Consider the following 18,592-nt stretch of genomic DNA (forward strand, 5'->3'; position numbering starts at 1 on the left):
AGATTTGATGATTGTGTGTCTTATGCATTGACCATCGCTTGTGAGGTAGATAGCACTACCAATCCGACCACTTATAATGAAGTCATATCCAGTCTAGACAGTGGTAAGTGGTTAATTGCCATGGAAGAGGAGATTGCATCCCTCAAAAAAATGGCACATGGGAGCTTGTATCACCACCACCAAAGAAGAAAATTGTTGGGTGCAAGTGGGTCTACAAGACTAAGGAGGGTATTCATGGTGTTGAGGATGCTCAACACAAAGCAAGGTTAGTGGCACAGGGTTTCAGTTAAGTTGCAAGTATTGACTATACCGAAGTCTTCTCCCCTGTTGTTAAACATTCTTCTATTCGTACCTTGCTTGCTTTAGTAGCAATGCATGACATGGATTTAGAGCAATTAGATGTTAAAACTGCATTCTTGCATGGTGATTTGAAAGAGAAGATTTATATGAAACAACCAGATGGTTTTGTTGTAAAAGGAAAGGAATACAATGTTTGTTTGTTGAAGAAGTTTCCGTATGGCCTTAAGCAGTCTCCAAGGCAGTGGTATAAACGCTTTGACGCTTTTATGACTTCTAGTAGTTATCCCAGGAGTTCCTTTGACAGTTGTGTTTATTTCAGAAAGCTCTCTGATGATTCCTTCATTTATCTGCTATTATATGTTGACGACATGCTCATTGCTTCTAAGAATAAGTCTGAAATTGTGAAGTTGAAGTCTCTCTTGAACAGTGAGTTCGAGATGAAGAATCTAGGTCCAGCGAAGAAAATTCTAAGTATGGAGATTATTCGTGATCGTGAGAACGGGAAACTGTTTCTCAGTCAGCAGAACTATATTGAGAAAGTTCTTAATCGTTTTGGCATGTCAGATGCCAAATCTGTCCCCACTCCTCTAACAGCTCACTTCAAATTATCGGCGAAGCAGTCACCGAAGTCTAATGAAGAGAAGGTCTATATGGCTCGTGTGCCTTACTCTAGTGTTGTTGGTAGCATCATGTATGCTATGGTATGCTCGCGTCCAGATATTGCTCAGACATCAGTGCTGTGAGCCGTTATATGTCCTGTCTAGGGAAGGCTCATCGGGAAGCCATGAAGTGGATCCTTAGGTATTTGAGAGGTACATCTAATTTTTGCCTTGAGTTTGGAAGATCCACAGAAAAGCTTGTTGGTTATTGTGATTCTGATTATGCTGAAGATCTTGATCGGAGGAGATCTCTCACTGGCTATTGTTTCACTTTGGGGAGTACCTTTATTAGCTGGAAAGCTTCACTTCAGTCGACTGTTGCTTTGTCTACGACTGAAGCTGAGTATATGGCTGTGGCTGATGCCACTAAGGAAGCTTTATGGTTACGAAATCTGGTTGGTGAACTCACAGGTAGACAGGAGGCTACAGTGATCTATTGTGACAGTCAAAGTGCCATACATTTGACTCATGACCAGATGTTTCATGAGAGGACCAAGCACATTGATGTGCGTTATCACTTTGTTCGTGATATTGTTGAGGGTAGTCGTGTTTTGCTCAACAAAATAGCTTCTGCTGAGAATCCTACTGATATGTTAACAAATCCATTACCATCATCCAAGTTTGATGCTTGCATCGACTTGGTGGGTCTTGTCTCATTTGATGCTTGATGCCCTTGGGGCATTTGGAGAGGGAGATTTGTTGTTTGAATTATCGCCAAGGTGGAGATTGTTGACGTTTAATGTGGCTAAGTAATTCAACAGCTTCAATTACACCACAAAAACTACTACATTTATCTTTTGGTATGAATATTGTCACAGTCTCAATTACACCACCAAAGCTGTTACAATTTATCTTTTGGTATGAATGTTGTAACAGTCACAATTACACCACCAAAAACTGATACATTTATCTTTTGAGATGAATGTTGTAACAATCACAATTACACACCAAAAACTGCTACACTTATTGTGACTTCTCCACTTTCCTATTTTTTTCTATAAAAGGGATGCCTCCTAGGGATAGTATGTGTATGGAGATAAAACATTAGAAGGCTGAAAAGATTAGGAAAACTTCATCACCATCTTCTAACAAGATCTGCTCCTACTCTGTTTGGATCGTTCTTCTTCTTCTCTGCTACCATTAAGGGTATCATCTATGCCCTTTTTTGAGTGCTTCAAGGCTTTGTTAAAGGCATTTCGGCACTAGTAAGGTGGTCAGTTTGTAATTCTCTCATCAAGGACATAAATAAACATGTTTTTCTTTCTTCTCCCGTGAATGTAGGTCTCTTTGACCGAACCACATAAATCTGGTGCCATCTTTACCTTTCTTTTGCTCTTATTATTTGCTTTATAATTCACATATTTCTCAATTATTTTTTCTTGTTTGCCATACTAATTAATCGGTAATTCAGAGTTTAATCCTAACAACTAGTTCTAGAATTCCAATTCTTGCAAACCTGAAGACATTCAGTCACAACAACAGTGGGGGATGAATTCCAGTCTTCAGTTAAATGGGGAGTTTGAAAAACTTCAGTAGCTGGGAATAGAATGGGTCCATACAGTGATTCAATTTGATGGCTTCAATGAATCCCCTTGGTCTTGTTTGTGTTGGGGTGGGTGGTGGTGGATTGGTGCCCCTTTGCTGTAATGCATGGTCCTAAAAGGGGCAAATTTAGCAAATAATAGTCTGGATTTTCTACCCACATAACAACGCAGCCACACGGCGTGCCCTGTGGGTAGAGTTCTTGTGGGTAGGAGATCCAAAGTCAAAAGGCAGAAGAAAGACCTTCACAGAACTTTCAGCCCAATGGTAGCATCCTAGGAGAATTTACCAATTTGCTTGCATTTGTCAGGCTCCTAAGCCATTGAATTACAAGTACATCATCAATTCACTCTTTACAAATGCATGAGTCATGCATTCAGCCTCTCTGCAGAAAATCTTGGAAGTTGAACCAGTGAGTTGACTCGTGTCACACCTTCCAAACCCGACCAGTTCTGTTCATCAATTATAGTTCCACCATCTCCCTCAACCTCGACTTGAATTTTGTTGTTTGGGTTGCCATCTTCTGCTGATCTGACTGTAAAATTCCTCTGTAGAAATGGTTCAGAACTCTGGCCATCATCCAACTCAGTTGTAGTGCAAGACTGCTGACCACAATAACTCACTGCAGATACACATTGCTCTTCTGCCTCAGATTCAGTGTCCATCTTACCATCCAGAAACAAGCACACCACTGCGCAATCGTCCATTTTTGAAGTTGGGTACTTGAGTTTCCATTCTCGAGAAGCAGAGTCAACAAGGATCCGTGCAGCTGATGATCTGGTTGGGGCTGAGGACACAATTTCAACAACCTCTTCATTGCTCAAGACATCCCAAACCTGCAATATGAAGATCCTTGAGATTACTTGGAAACCCCTGCCATAAGGAAATTGCAGTTCTTATGGGAAACAGTTATATATTTCTCTACCCCTGGCATTAAAGCGTACTACCTTTAAAGGAAGAAACAACTAAATAGTTTTGCCTCTGTTTTGACAAAAATCAACAAATCAAAGTTCATTTTGGCAATGTGAAAGATAATCACATCCGATAAATTAGGTCAGCAGTTGAAGTAATAACTTTAGCAGAGGCATTGTGACAACAAAGCAAGGACTTGTCTGTGTAATTTTATGTGTAAGAATCAACATGACTTGGTCCAAGATTAACATAAACACCTGTTATGTTTAGTTCTTGTTCACTATTTCTTATAAAATAATGAGACCCAATAGATGCTACAGAAGTTGGTGGGATTTGAGCAAAATACAAATATATGTCGAGTTCCACCTAGATCTGGGGAATACCTCTCTGCTGCTACTCTTACGTAACAAGATAGGATTTCAGATTCAGACGATCAGATACCATTGACAGCCCTTGATAATATAGTCGATGGCATACATCCTATGAAATAACATGAGCCTAACTGTAGTTTAAAGAGATTCTTAAACAAGGATGGGACACAAAACAAAAGCAGTTTCACCGCCCCATTGGCTAAAGCCTAGTGCAAGAAATAATGGCATAGCCCTGATGATGGTATTTTCCATAATTCCATCCAACTTCAGAGCCAGCTGTTAGGTTTCAAAACTAATAATGACGTGCAACTTTACTGTCTTCGTAATAATTCCAAATACAATTGGCATCAAGCTGTTATCATATTACCATATCATAGGGGCTAGGGAGCTCCTCTAATTTCACATGCTCCTGCTAGGGTAGATTTTAAGCGAAGAATTGGTCCAATCAGAACAATGCAAACATCAGAAAAAAAAAAAAAAAAACTATTCTTTTTATTTCCTGGGCAGTTTGCTAAGATTTTTTTTTTTTTATGAATAACAGTTTGCCAAGATTTTCTGACAAAATACTACTACTGGATATTGGAATGCTAATAATAACAACAAAAAAGAAAAAAGGTTACCTAATTGGGTCATGTAGGAAACCTCACTACATGACATCTTTGCCATGTCAAGAAATCCCATGACCAATCCAGTCCATTCTCATCAGATAGAGGACCATATAGATTGGCTATCATTCAATTAATAACAGACTTCTAGCTTCAACTTTCTAACTTAAAAGTTGCTTGTGTAGAAGGGATTATATAGAACATAATACAAAGTCATTATGGCCAAATTTTTCAAGGAATTTTAGGATGGAGAGAGGAGCACATGAAGTCTCTTTGTGCCCAAATTCAATTGAGACGTTGAAGACTCCTGTGTTATTTACACTCCTTCACCAAACAAGTTGACAAGAGATCTATTCCCGTGATAATAATTCAATAGCATTTGGAGCTAAAGCTGGTTTTGAACAAGAATGTAAGGATGTAACTACTGTTTATCTCTGTTTAGCTTTTTAGCTTCTCCCTCTCCATTGCAGGATATGCTGCAAATGCATAGTATTACATTTGCACATGAAGGCATAGCTTCTAGCCATAGATTAATACAATGGCAATGGCAATTATCTAAAGAATGGTAAATCCAACAAGGACATGAAACAAAAGGTTCCTAACCAATCATCAGACTAGTAAAGAAATTGTAAGAACACTCAAATTGCATTACTTTGTGAAACACATGCAAATGCTCTTTAACACTTTATGTGGAGCAGACATGTTTAGAAGAAATCTAAAATAGGAGAAAACCACAGGAATACACAGGATACTCTATTTCTAGAAACTTCGATATGCCAAAGGAATTTTCTTCCTTTCATGATGTATTCTTTCCTTTCTTAAGGGTTCTTCTTGGGACCAATTAGATAGTTCGTGAATTTAAATACACCAAAAAAATCCTTTAATTTGCTTCACTGCTACTGACACTGTGCCCTAGTGGCTAGTACTAAAATACAACTGCAGAGATATGAGCTCCAAGACCGACAATATGCAGCCTTTTAGGCACATTAACTGACATGCATCAAAACCCTGAATATTTATGGCAGTGGCATATGTAATGCTTCAAATTAAGCCCTTAAGGAAAAAGAGGGGAAACCAAATCTCACATGACTCATTACAACTGTGTTGAGTTCTTGATAGTTTCACTTCTAATAACCTTAAGTACCAATATAATTCAGCATTTGGCCATAATCATCCAACTTCAGTTTTGGTAGGGCAGGATTTTCCTCTGAATTCCCATTTATTCCGTGAGTATTAAATCATGTGTGGGAATTCCAGATCACATTAAGCATTTAGTGTCTCATACTGTCACACATGACAGAAATTAGGAAGGGAGAAAGTGATTTCCAGCTTTCTGCTTTGTTTCTTTAGCAATTTACCTTATGTCAGTGTACACCTCATGATCTCCACCTCCCCTGGTGTCTGTGTTTCCAATTTTCTTTATATTCTTCCAGTGTGCACGTGAAAAGATTTAAAAACTAGGTTTAACAAGCCAGATAGGATGAAATTGCTGATGACCTACCCAAAATATTTAAAGTAAGCTTAGAAAGTAATGGTGGATGACAGATTAGCATCAATTTAGTTGACACATATTCTGCTTTTTCATTTCTGAGTTAATTTAAGTTGTTTTTTGATGAGCATTCTAATAAAATTTAAGAAAAGAATGGCTGCTTTTTTTTTATGGAAGTGAATCTTTTACAAAATAGAAACACAAAATTAAACGCATGCTGTACTCAAGACAAGACACTTACACCATCGGAGGCAAGAACAATGAATTGGTCCCTCTCTGTGAGTATCCTGTGAGAGAATTCTGGTATGGAGATAACTCCATAATCCTTCAAACAGAAATCCCCAAATGCCCTAGCCATTGCTAACCCGGGGGCATCATCGAATGGCAACCAAACTCTAGGAACTTCAGGCTCATCTTGCAATGCAAAGACCCTTCCTTTACACCGTTTAATCCTTTCTTCTTCCCCTACAAGAACAGATCAAATAAAGTAGGTTTAAGTTTCAAATAGCATGCATATCAACAAACAAATCCATTAATAATAAAGCATACTTGGCAAATCAGGCTTTAAATCAACAGTCAACTGCACTGCAACCATAGAATCACTGCTGTCCTTGGACCCCATGATAGCACGGGAATCGCCAATGTACCCCATGAAAAGATTCAACCCCTTCAAACCAGCAAGTAGAAGTAAGAAGAGAACATAAGAAAAAGTAAGAAAAGAAATTAAAAAAAAAATAGAGATTGTATTTTTTAAGCAGACCTGTTTAACAATAGTGACAGCAGTACTACCACTACAAAAGCAGTCCAGGGTAGGATGGGACCTCAGCTCCTTGTCCATGGCTTTATATGACTTGAGGAAAGCTTCTCTCCACAAAGATCCCAGGTTATCCTCAGTTGGGCCATCCTTCTCAGAATCTCCTTCAAGTTTTGTTTTTCTACCAAAACAATTATTATTCAAGCCATTTTGCCTTGACTCTTGAGATTGCAGGAAAGATAGTAACTTCAGTGGCAAGTCGTCCCTCACTTTGCGGGCAACAAGATGACCATGTGGACCATGACCATCAAAGACCCCACAAAATATTGCATCTTCTGACATGAAATCCTGCATACAACACAGGTAATGCTTACAGTTCTAGAAACAAATTAGACTACATGACTTGGTGAAGATATGGAACGATCAAACTTACTTCCCAAACAACCATGGCATCCTGATTTATGCCCTTGCGCCCTTGTTGAGTGAAAATACAGGAAGTTCTGCTGTTCCCATTTGCAAAAATCCGGTTGGGAATAGAATGTAAATGCTGCATGGCAGTGACATGCTCAGCCGATGATCTCTTCATTCTATTGCTCCGGCGTGATCTGAACCCCAAACAGGAGGAAGAAATTGTCTCTTCATTGTTACTGCTACCACTTCTGCTTAAACCACTACTTACACAGCACCCCATCTGCTTTGCTCAGCTACAAAGCAATAGCATCCGAAAGAAACAGAGAGGTTGAGATTCCTACTTTTCCAGATACAGATCTCACTCAAAATCCCAGAATAGTTGCATCAGTCAACCACCCAATAGACCATTCCTATTGTTAAAGATTCCCCCACATGGAGTTGCAATGTAGACACTCGAAACCTCAATGTAGGGGCGAACAAACACTTCAACTAGGGTTTGATTATTTTAGTCAAATGTGGATCCACTGCAGGAAACGTGAACTTATGGGAGAACCAGCTGAGCAAAACGAGATTGAATTAATTAATTGAACTATTTAATCCACAACTGCATACAAGGTAAAACAATGCATTTACACCAAAGAATAAAATTTGAATTCTCTAGATAATAAAAGAAAAAAAGAAAATATCCTCAGCCAAAGGAACAGAATATACAAAAAAAACGGTATCGTGTTTCGTTTGTCGTTCATCATGAATCACAAGATCATGGTCGGAAAAAAAATGTCAAAGAGATGCTCAAAAATAAAAAATTGAACCCATTAAAGACAGACAAATAGGGAAATCCGGAATAGATAACTTCCAAGGACATAACAGAAAACGAGAAACGCTGGTTCTTCGACAAGTTAAACGATACTGATGAAAGCTTTTTCCATGGATAAAATGAAAACCTCCAAGTGCAAAACACGAAAACAGTAGAAGTGGACAAGCCCATCTCCAACTTATTCAAGAAAGATAGCAAAAGAAACGCCACAAAAGTTTCGAATAATGCAGCAAAACCGACAAGTATTCAGTACATTGTCGAAGAAAACCAAATGGAGACAAAGAAAGCTTCTAAACCGTGAAGAAATCTGTTCTCGCAACCGAGAAACAAAAAAATGGAAATTTGCTTTTCAAATCCACAGTAATGTAGCTAAATAACAATACAAATATATACTGATTAAAAAATAATACAGAAATACTGAGAAAAGCAGAAAAGAATTACAAACACACACAACAGGAGCAAGAATCGCCAGAGAGTCGACCAAAACCAAGGCCTCCATACTCTACTTAAAATCATAAATGGAGATGGGAAGTAGAGAAGGTGAGAAGAAGAGTCTAAAAGAAAAAGAAAAATGGAAGGAACTAAGAAAGCTATGATATTATTAAATCAAAATGACTGAAAAACAGCAACAACGTAAACAAGAAAAGTAGAATAAGGAAGAGGACGCGGACGTCTCACGAAAAATCAACAAGAAAAGGGCAAAGGCAAAGGCAAGTAGCTGTGGAAATTTTAATTTTTCTGTTTTTCAGGACAAACCAAAAGAGAGTGGAGAGAAAAGCAACAAATAAAGTAGAAAAAAAAAAAAAAAAAAGACGAAAGCAAGCCATGGTTCTGCCGATCTATGCGCACAGAACGGAACAAGGAGAAGGATTTTAAAAATTAACGTTTAACGTGTAGTTTATTGGACAACAAAAGGTAAAAGAAATTAAAAAAAAAACAGCAATAAATGACTAAAGATGAAGAAAGGGAATCCGAACCAGTTGCTTTCCTAGATCTTCATTTTGTTACAGATAAAACCAGACCAGTATGATAGACTTACCAATAAGGCCTTTTTTTATTATTTTGCATCACACTGAAAAGTTGAAATAAAAAGATCATACTTTGGTGATAGAAAACAATATCCGGATCTTCTGTGCAAGATTTGCTTTTTAATTACAACTTTTATGATCTTTAGTAGGGAACATATACTCATAAGACAAGAACACAAACTGAGGAAACCATATTAAGCACTAAAAGTGAGGTGAGGATGCTCATCCTCAGAAAAAAAAAATGGAGAGAGAGAGAACACATTATACATGGTTGACATCTGTGACAGAGCCAATTAAAGGTCGCAGACTCTGTCTGAGATCGTTGAATGTAGATCGAGAAATGTGAATAGGATGATGACATGCAGTGAGTGGAAAGAAGAGAGATGGTGATCGTGGTTGCAGTTCGTGAGCTGTTCCATGACGGAGGTACCCACCTGCTCTGTCCTGAATCCTGATTCCCGAAAGCAAGAGAGAGAAAGATTATTGAGTGGTGGCGGTGGTGCACGGGAGGTGCATTTAATGAATTGCAAGGCAAGCCAGAGAGAAAAAGGATTCAGAGAGAGAGAGAGGTAATTGTTAATAGAGAGTGGTTATTGTACTCCAGTAGTTTTGCAGAGAGCTGTAACTCCTGTTATGATTACCAGACTAGCAATTGATTGCTGTTGCTGGATTAATTTGTGTGAATCAAAAGGATGAGAAGCAAAAAAAAAAAAATTGCTTTATCAGGCGGGCTATTGTTGTTTGGCTCCCCGTACTCACCCTGTTTAAAATTTAGGAGGCGTTTGGTTATTACCTTGATTCCGATTAATGTAATTTTTAAGAGGTAAGACCTGGTTACTTGGATAGTGGTTACACTTACATCTCTCCCCTCCCCCCCCCAAAAAAAAAAAATATTGTGCAAAGTAAAACTAAAACCTGGTTACTACTTGCTAGTACATGTATTAAAAAATAGTGCAATAACTTCCGTTCTTTTAAATTATTATTTTAATCATCAAATGTTGATTACTGTAATTTCGGAGTTGATTTGCATTCTTTATAAGTTTTTTTTTCTTCACAATGAAAATAAATACTTGATTTCTGAAGGGCATTATGATTCTGATAAGGAATGCCAAACACGACCTTACTCATTAGAGATCGATCGCAAAGCTGAACAGCCCTCCAATGGCGCCACATGGCATATGTATCTGTGTGGCACTGGTAGAAAAGATTACCACATTCATGGAAACTATGCCATGTGGGTGTGCAGTTCCATTTATTCCATCTATAGTTGTTTCTTCTAAATGGCTTGAAGCAATTACCATCCATATCAGCAATGTTTTGCCCCTCGATTATGGTTTAATATTTATTTTTTTAATTGATATTTCAATTCTGTTCTTAAAAGTTAAAACTATAATTTATTATTTCCTTAATATTTATAATAACAATAATAATTAGCATGTTAATTTTATCTTAATATGTGACCCAATAACTACTAAAATGGGTTTTACTAAAATTTGTACAGATTTTTTTACCTTTTCCTTGAAACCAAACACACTCTACATGTTTTTGATGACAATACAAGATAAGATTAAAAGCTCATGAACACTTGCTTCCATGACTGACAATCCAACTCTGTATACATCAAGGCATCAACAACGTGAAGGTTCCTTCCTCAGAAGGTGTCAAGTGTTTCACTCTACGTGGTTGGTTGCATATTAATTCCTAAAGCTTCAGTCTGCGTGGTTGGTTGTGATTTCTGCTTTGCCCAGAAGACCCACTCCCGAGTGAATAAATAGAAAATGCAACCAACAAAACAAACAAGAAAATTTTCGTGTTCCATTCCATGACTGAACCATTCTTTCCAGAGGCAACCGTTTGCTTGCGATGGAATTAAAAAAGACGGGTTGGAAGTTAAAGTTAGATTAGGGCTGTAAATAAATCGAATCGGATCGTGGCAAATTGGATTGGGATATATTTAAATTCGATTCAGGAATTTTCCGGTTTAATTTGATTTATTAAGATCAAGGGTGGTATTCGAATCTGACTCTTATCGGATCAAATTTAAATTCAAGACCGACCCGATTCGATGTATTTAGATGGGGCTGAAATTAGTTGTTTCAGAAAAAAAGGATCGATCCTTGGTGGTTCAGTCTGTCCACCATCCACGTTAATCTCTATAATCTCACACCAGTAATCAGGATCCAGCCCAAGCTTCATAGCTTTTCCATTTGGCAAAAGCTGTGTGATGGACCACACTCCACAGGACAAGAAAAGCTAGTGGCATTAAAACAGTAAAGTGATGAATAGCCATCTCCGGTGCCCATGGCCCCATCCTCGTCGTCTCCTTCAATCAATGCTGGTTGCGAGCTACACAAAATCATTTATTTATTTATTATACAACTACGCCTTTCATAACAAATCACGTTCATCCTCAACCAAATTTATACTTTATTTTTTAATAAATAAATAAATAAAAAGTTGGCTACTTTTTAGCCTATCAAGCAAGGCAAAGGGATGACCAAAACAACAACCTACATGGCTTGAGGCTGTGTCTAGTGTTGACTCAATGAAGTCTCCGTTATTTATATATTTAGCATATAATATAATATATGATAAATATGATAAAGTAATAGAACAGAAAAATCTTTCACGGGCCGGGCTTGAATCAAGGCTTTACTGTTTATTATTTTCAAATATTCAGGTTGGAGCCCGAGCCCAGTCCAATTGGGTTTATTTTTTAGCTCAAGCCCAGCCCAATTTTAAAGCCTACGGTACACAATATCTTATATCTTAGGCTGTATTTGCTTTGAAAGAAAAAGGTAGGAAAAACAAGGGAACTAGACTTTCCTACCTTTTCCTTGAAATCAAACAAAAGGTTAGTTCTATTTTATAGTTCCATATTTTTTAACATTTTTCCATCCAATCACATTCTTTTATATATTAAGAAATATTACTGCCCAAGAACACAATTATACATCTAAGTTGAAAGAAAAACACATACAAAATACAATAGGCAAAATAGTAATACAAGTTATTACCTAATAAATACCTATTACTGATATATTTTATTATTTATAATATTATCAGGGTCCCCGAGCTCAGGTTTGGGCTAGGCTTATGTAACAAGTTCAAACCTGCGGGCTTCAAAAAGGGTCAGGCTGGGCAAACCCTTTCGTTAGGCGGCCCGTAAACAGGCCTAATCATCATCGTCCATCTATGTCTTATCCCAACTATATGATAAATATTATATGTGAAAAATTTATATATATATATATATATATATATATATATATATATATATATATATACTTATGAATATTTATGAGAAGATAGAATGCACCTATTTGTCATATCATTATCAAAATCCAAAAGTTATTAGAATTATATAACAGAATAGGGTTTCGATTATGATCCAAAAAAGACATGAATTAAATAAAAAAAAGAAAAAATTCTACTTTAGTACTCTAAATTTTAGGGGTAGTGTCAAGTTATTACCGAACTTTCAAACATGTCATTGCAGTACTTAAAAGAAAACATTGTTCATTGTTTTCTACCTTAAGACTGAACTGGTTGAGGTGTTTGAGATTCTAGACTAATTAAGTCATTGTCTTCCACCTTTAGATCTAAAACACATTATTGTCTAGTTATTTCTTTGCTTTCAATTATTATTTCTCTGTATCATATTTCATGTTTTTTTCTTTTTTTTAAAGATAACCGGTTCAATCTCAATGTAGAAGACAATGAGCAATATCTTCTTTTGAAAGATAATTTTAACATTTTCAACAAATAATTGGCAATCGATTAACAGCAAAGGCAAATTTAATACTTTTTGAAAGTATAAATACTGCAGTGACACATTTGAAAATTCGAATACTAATTTAACACTACCCCAAACTTCAGGATAGTTAAAGTAAAATTTTCAAAAAAAAAAAACAATAGCCATCAGTATCATAAAAATAATAAAACGATTAACGGAAGACTTTGGATTGATCAAAACTCTTATATCATATCTTTAGGCAGCATAGCTTTTTCGAGAATCATATCATTAAAGAATAATCTGAGTCATCAAACTTGGGATAATTCAGTCAGACTTTGGGCTTCCCCATTAATCGTGTGTATTGACCAGTTTGAATGTTTGAATGAAGTCAGTGAATCACCTGATGAGTGAAGACCTAATGTCCCAGCCAAGTCTGTTGCCCGGGAAACCTTTTTGGAATATTTTCGGGTAATGAAGTTGGACATTAGACATCATAATTTATTACAAATGTAATGACAGTAATGAAGTCACTTTGACATAAACAAAATCCGTTGAGTTTGGGGTTTGTTGGTTGTGGGTTGTGTGGCAGGCTCATGAACTCAAGATGAAAGAATTCAGCTCAGTTCGCCTCACTTGTAGTAGACTTCGGCTTTGACTCTAAGCCCAAGATTCAAAATGGAGATAAAAGAAAAGAAAAGAAAAGATCAAAAGTCAAACGGTCCACATCTGACACCACTCCGTAAATGCAATTAAGCTTTTGACTTTAGTTTTCATTTTTCGAATTTCCCGCCAATTTTTTGAATTTTTTACCGCATACGGCTGAGGAAAGTTTTATTTATTATCTTTTTAACATTGTAACTTGTAAGATGGGAGAGATGAGTACTATCTGAAAGGGAAAAATAGATGAATTAAGTTTTTGCGATGAAGAAAGAAAGAGAAAAGAGGATGCATTATTGTGAAAATCGGATTCAGTCGGTGCAAGGCCCTAACAGTTTTTATATTTTTGCATTGGGAATATCTCCCCATAAAATAAAGCATAGAAATACAGAAATATCTTTAATGCAAAGTTGTAAAGATTGTTTGCCCTGATTGAAGCATATCTTTAATTCTTTTGATTTTTAAAGAAGAGAAAAAAGTGAAAGCATTTTCAAGAATTGAAAAGTCAAAGAGACATAGAAGAAGGTGGTAAAATATTATTGTCATGTCACATATGGTAGAGAATCATGGTTTTGAAAACTGGATTAGGAATTGAATCGCTTTGGCAATCGGTTCTTAGGTCAAATGGTCCCATCATTTGGTCTAAATTCAGGTTAGACAGTTTTAGGGTCCAAAACCAGACCCAGACCCATGGTTGGTTTTCAGATCAACCTGTCCAAACCATTTGGTTTGGTAAAATATGAAAATGGAGAGAGATGGCTAATCTCACTCCCATGCATTTTAAAGAAATATATACATAGGATACGGGTGCTCTCTCCTTGCACGAAATGGAATTAACTCATGCAAGTAGATTCCCAAGTGAGAGCAACCCATTTCCTATTATATCTAATTATCTAAATACCTATTATATCTAATTATACAAATATTGTTAGATAATTAGATATATATATATATATAATTATTTAATTATATAATTAAATAATAGTTATTATAAATATTGTTAATAATTAGATATCGAATCATTCGAGCATGTGACTCATACAACCCAAAAATGGAACCGTTCTAGCCACTGGTTTTCGGGTCAATGGTTCAACTGTCCGATTCGAACAAACAATCCATTCTGACAACAAAAATTAAAAATAAAAAAAAAATGACCAAAACCATTAAACAAGTCAACGGTTTGACCACTCAGGTCAATGGGTTATTCACCGATTCAACGGTTTTTTCAAGGGACCAAGATTGGGATAGAATGGAACCAGTTGCCTAGACGGTTCCCAATTAAATTAATAAAAAATGGACAAACCGTTATGACAACAAAAATTACAGGCAAAAATTTGAGTGTGTGAGAGTACCATACGTGTTATGTCATTTGAGCGTGTGACTCATACAAATTGAAAATGGAACCGTCCTGGCCACCAGTTTTTGGGTCGATGGTTTAACTGTTCAGTTCGAATGGATGACCCGTTCTGACAGCAAAATTAAAAAAATAAATAAACAACCAAAAACCATTGAATGAGTCAATGGTTTGATCACCTGGGTCAATGGGTCGTTGACCGATTCAATGATTTTTGGCCAGGGACCAAGATTAGGATAAAGCAGAACCGTTTGCCTGGATAGTTACCGATTAAAAAAATAAAAAATGGTAAAAAACCATTGAATGGTTAAACGATTAATATTATAAAAAATCATGGGGAATGGGGATCCCCACGGGGATGGGGATAACCTTGTCCCCGTTAGTGGGGACGGGGACGGGGATGGGGAGAGGCTCCCCGTCCCTGCCCCGCCCCATTGCCATTCCTAGTAATTACTGGTAATCACTAATAATTCCTAATAATTTTTTATAATTTATAAATAATCAATTATTTATAATTAATACTAATAATTTTATGATAATTACTTTAAAATAAGTAATTAATTTCTCTTAATTTATATACTTTTACTATTTATTAAAGGTAAATGATTACTAATAATTCAAGGAAAATAACAATAAATTATTGAGCATTTTTGGTAACTTTCAATAAATACTAAAAAATTACTGTTAAATATTGAAAAAAAAACAACATCACAATTAAATATAAACAAGAATCAATATGCCACATCTGTTAACTGAAATGGGTTGAACATAACAAATATTCAAGCTATACCTGGTCCATTTAAACCTCCTCTTTCACCCGATTTGCATCAACAGTGTTCACTCGAAAGAGCAAACACAATTGCTAGTCTGCTACAAATCAATTATATGTTGCTCAAAAGAGATTTTAGAGGGGAGTTGCTTCAACCAAAATGCTAGAATCTCCCTTCTAATGACGTCAAAAATCTGACTTAGCGTAGAAATCTACCAATTGATAGAGTGACTTACCTAGGAGAACTGGCTGGCATAGGTATGTTGCGAGTGATTTCAAAGGGGTCTCAAAGAAGGTGTTTGAAATCAATGAACTAGGTGTAAGTACATGTAGTTCACTATCACTGGGACTATGGTGGGGATGTTAAAAGAAAAACAGAGAAATCCCAATTGGGACACCTCTGAAATGGCACAATGATAGTTTATCAAAGTAATGTAAAGCCTACGCACTTGCAATGAGCACAAAAAGCCATCCTACAATTGCGATGAGAATGAAGTGCCATTTGAGACCAATGATGAACAAAAAACACTTCCCCGAACTTGTGATAAGCAATCAACGTCACATGAGACTTGCAATGAACCTAAAATGATATCGCAAGAGCCCAATGCACTACCAACACCTTGCGATGGGCATGAAATGACAACTCTTACTATAATGAATGGAGGATAGACACCGAGTACGATGACACCTACCTACGGGAGATTGGGAAAACCAACCATGAGAATCCTTAGGAGAAAATAAACTTTGTCATTGTAGGATCTTGCTAGACACGTGGTAAAACCCCAATGGTGCTCTTTTAATAATTGACATAAAGATAAAGACTCCATTTCCTAATAGGAAATGTCTCCTTTTAGATCATTCTCCTTATAGTCATGGGTTTCTCTTTATAAAAGCGGGAACAACTCTCCCCACAGGAAGCTCTCTTCTCTCCTCTTTTCCCCTTTCTCCCACACGCTCTTTCTCTTTCCTGCCATCTTCTTCTGACATTCGGAGACTTGACCTGTTAGACAGTTTTGTATGCCCTTAGCTCCAATAAGTTTGATGTACTTATGACATTTATTGTAAATGAATAAAGTACATATTTGATTCATATTCCTGTGGTGTGTTTCTGTGTAATATCCTTAAACCGGACACTTATGAGACTAGTGTTGGTTTAGAATGTTCACAGTCGCTGGATAAGTCAAGGGAGATTTATCATACTAAGGCTGACACTGATGTGCCGCCAAGTCGGTTGGGGTGGCCTATCTCTGCCACTAGGGTGAGACCCGAGGTACATGTAATATAGGATTAATTGAATCTTTGAATCAGATTAGATTTCCAGCATTGCCTTGGACCTTGGAGATTGATGGGCAAAATTGGAAAGTTGCACCTAATCCCTAGACTCGATTATGATACTACACTAGGTGTCGGATTGGGTTGTCTTTGATATGCCAATCAATGAGATCATTAGCGGGGTCAAAACCTGGGTATGTTGAGACAGTCTAAGAATTCATCTGAGTGGGTGATCGTAGTGACAGGATCAGCCCCTTTATTGGACAAAGGTAATGATCGGGGATGCACTCTCTCTGATGGAAACCAAGACTGCTAGTAGCCAATTTCAATCGTTGAGATTTGCTTTGCAAAATATATTTTATATGAGATATAAAAGTATATATATTACGGTTTCTAAACATTTGCAAAATGTTTTAATTCCTAGGATCCATGTGAGTGGAAAGTGCAACACTGTTCCTTGCAGCCGAGGGAGATGTCATCTCTTGTCGGGCAATGTTTGATCATTACGGGTTGAGAAGTTAAGTGTAAGACCATTGAGGGTAATACCTGATGGGCTAATCTTGCATCTGCCCACAGTCCCTAGGTGTTACAAGGTGGCTTGGCCCAGGGACCACTTAGAGTAAGTGTTGAGCCCATATAGCCCATGTGATGGGTTTTCAGGGGGTGCATTGTCCATAACAGTGTATTTCGACCAGGCCTTATAACAAAGGCTGTGTTGAACCCATGTGACTGATGTCTGGATCAATGTTTGGGTCCCACGCCATACAAGGAAACCCAACTAGGCAGCAGTTTGGAAGGCTAAGTGAGCACATAACCTTATTGGGCCTAAAGCCCCTTTCAAACTAAGTTGGTTTGATTAGCTTAATAAGGGGTGAATTCTGATATTAGATTAGCAGATAGAATTGGGTCTTAACCCTATCCACTCAGAGAGTCCAGATCTGAATCACATTCAGATCTGGAAACCTCCTAATAGGATTAGGAGAGGATTGATTTAATCTATAGATAAGATAAGGATTTACCCTTGTCACTTAAGGGGAATTCTGATCCAAATATGATTTGGATCAGCAACTCCTAATGGGATTAGGAGTTGATCCCTTTAAGCTTATAAAAGGAGGAGCGGGCAGCAACCTTTAGAAGATACACATTCACATCCTCTTCAGAGCTGAAATTATAGAAGACTGCCACATCTGTCAGTTCGATCTCCTCTTGTCAGTAGGAGTGATCAAGATTAGATCTTGATATCAATTCTTTGTGAAAGGGCTGATTAGAAGTAGTGCTCACGTGCCATCCAATTGATTCTTGTGAAAGATCTGGTTCTTGTGAAGAACGCTGCTGATTCTGCTCTATCCTGCATTGCGTCATCTTTAGTGGAAGCAGTTTTTGGTTCCTTCCTTGGGTGTGAATACCTCCATTGGGAGATACTATTTCTCTGTATCAGGTATATCCCTCTCCTATTGCTTTTGTTTAGATCTGGTTCGGTTCTTGGTTCAAGATTGATCCTTAAAAAATATGATTTTTCCAAAATAGGGAATACGATTCACAGTAGGATGGAGAAAATTTTTTGAAATTCACCCATTCTATTTCGCAAGATTCAGGCGTCCATACGATGGATAAAGACTCCATTTCCTAATAGACACATGGCGAAACCCCATTGGTGCTCCCTTAATAATTGACGTAAAGATAAAGACTCCATTTCCTAATAGGAAATGTCTCCTTTTAGATCATTCTCCTTATAGTCATGGGTTTCTCTTTATAAAAGCGGAAACAACTCTCCCCCATAGGAGGCTCCCTTCTCTCCTCTCTTCCCCTTTCTCCCACATGCTCTTTCTCTTTCCTGCCATCTTCTTCTGGCCTTCGAAAACTTGACCAACCTCCATTGCTTTACCACAACACCAACACTGGGTGGAAGAGGTTGT

At 37.2% G+C, this 18,592-nt stretch overlaps 1 protein-coding gene across 3 annotated transcripts; it reads right to left on the reverse strand.

Annotated features, from left to right (window-relative positions):
• Positions 1–2,755: 2,755 nt before the first annotated feature.
• On the reverse strand, positions 2,756–9,582 carry LOC148875770 (putative protein phosphatase 2C 52). 3 transcript variants are annotated; one of them, XM_088965343.1, is made up of 6 exons: positions 9,323–9,582; positions 7,066–7,599; positions 6,639–6,980; positions 6,428–6,545; positions 6,120–6,343; positions 2,756–3,337 (listed from the first exon to the last, which is right to left on the reverse strand). In XM_088965343.1, exons 2-6 carry the CDS (start codon positions 7,321–7,323, stop codon positions 2,870–2,872), a joined length of 1,410 nt encoding a protein of 469 aa, XP_088821469.1. In that variant the 5' UTR covers positions 7,324–7,599; positions 9,323–9,582; the 3' UTR covers positions 2,756–2,869. The 3 variants fall into 3 exon arrangements, with proteins under 3 accessions (XP_088821469.1, XP_088821468.1, XP_088821470.1); XM_088965342.1 differs by having other exon boundaries at positions 9,156–9,546; XM_088965344.1 differs by lacking the exon at positions 9,323–9,582 and adding an exon at positions 8,900–9,218.
• Between the last annotated feature and the right edge of the window lie 9,010 nt (positions 9,583–18,592).

This window comes from Nelumbo lutea, chromosome 1 (genome assembly GCF_056320005.1).
Source record: "Nelumbo lutea isolate HS-2025 chromosome 1, American lotus-T2T, whole genome shotgun sequence".
NCBI classification, from domain to species: domain Eukaryota; kingdom Viridiplantae; phylum Streptophyta; class Magnoliopsida; order Proteales; family Nelumbonaceae; genus Nelumbo; species Nelumbo lutea.

What these genes read in the sequence shown, in the direction of transcription:
- LOC148875770 (XM_088965343.1), bottom strand. Translation starts at nt 7,323, where the DNA reads ATGGGGTGCTGTGTAAGTAGTGGTTTAAGCAGAAGTGGTAGCAGTAAC. An exon ending in CTGTCACTATTGTTAAACAG is followed by an intron (nt 6,546 to 6,638) that starts GTCTGCTTAAAA and finishes GCTGGTTTGAAG; the next exon opens with GGGTTGAATCTTTTCATGGG. An exon ending in TTTAAAGCCTGATTTGCCAA is followed by an intron (nt 6,344 to 6,427) that starts GTATGCTTTATT and finishes CTGTTCTTGTAG; the next exon opens with GGGAAGAAGAAAGGATTAAA.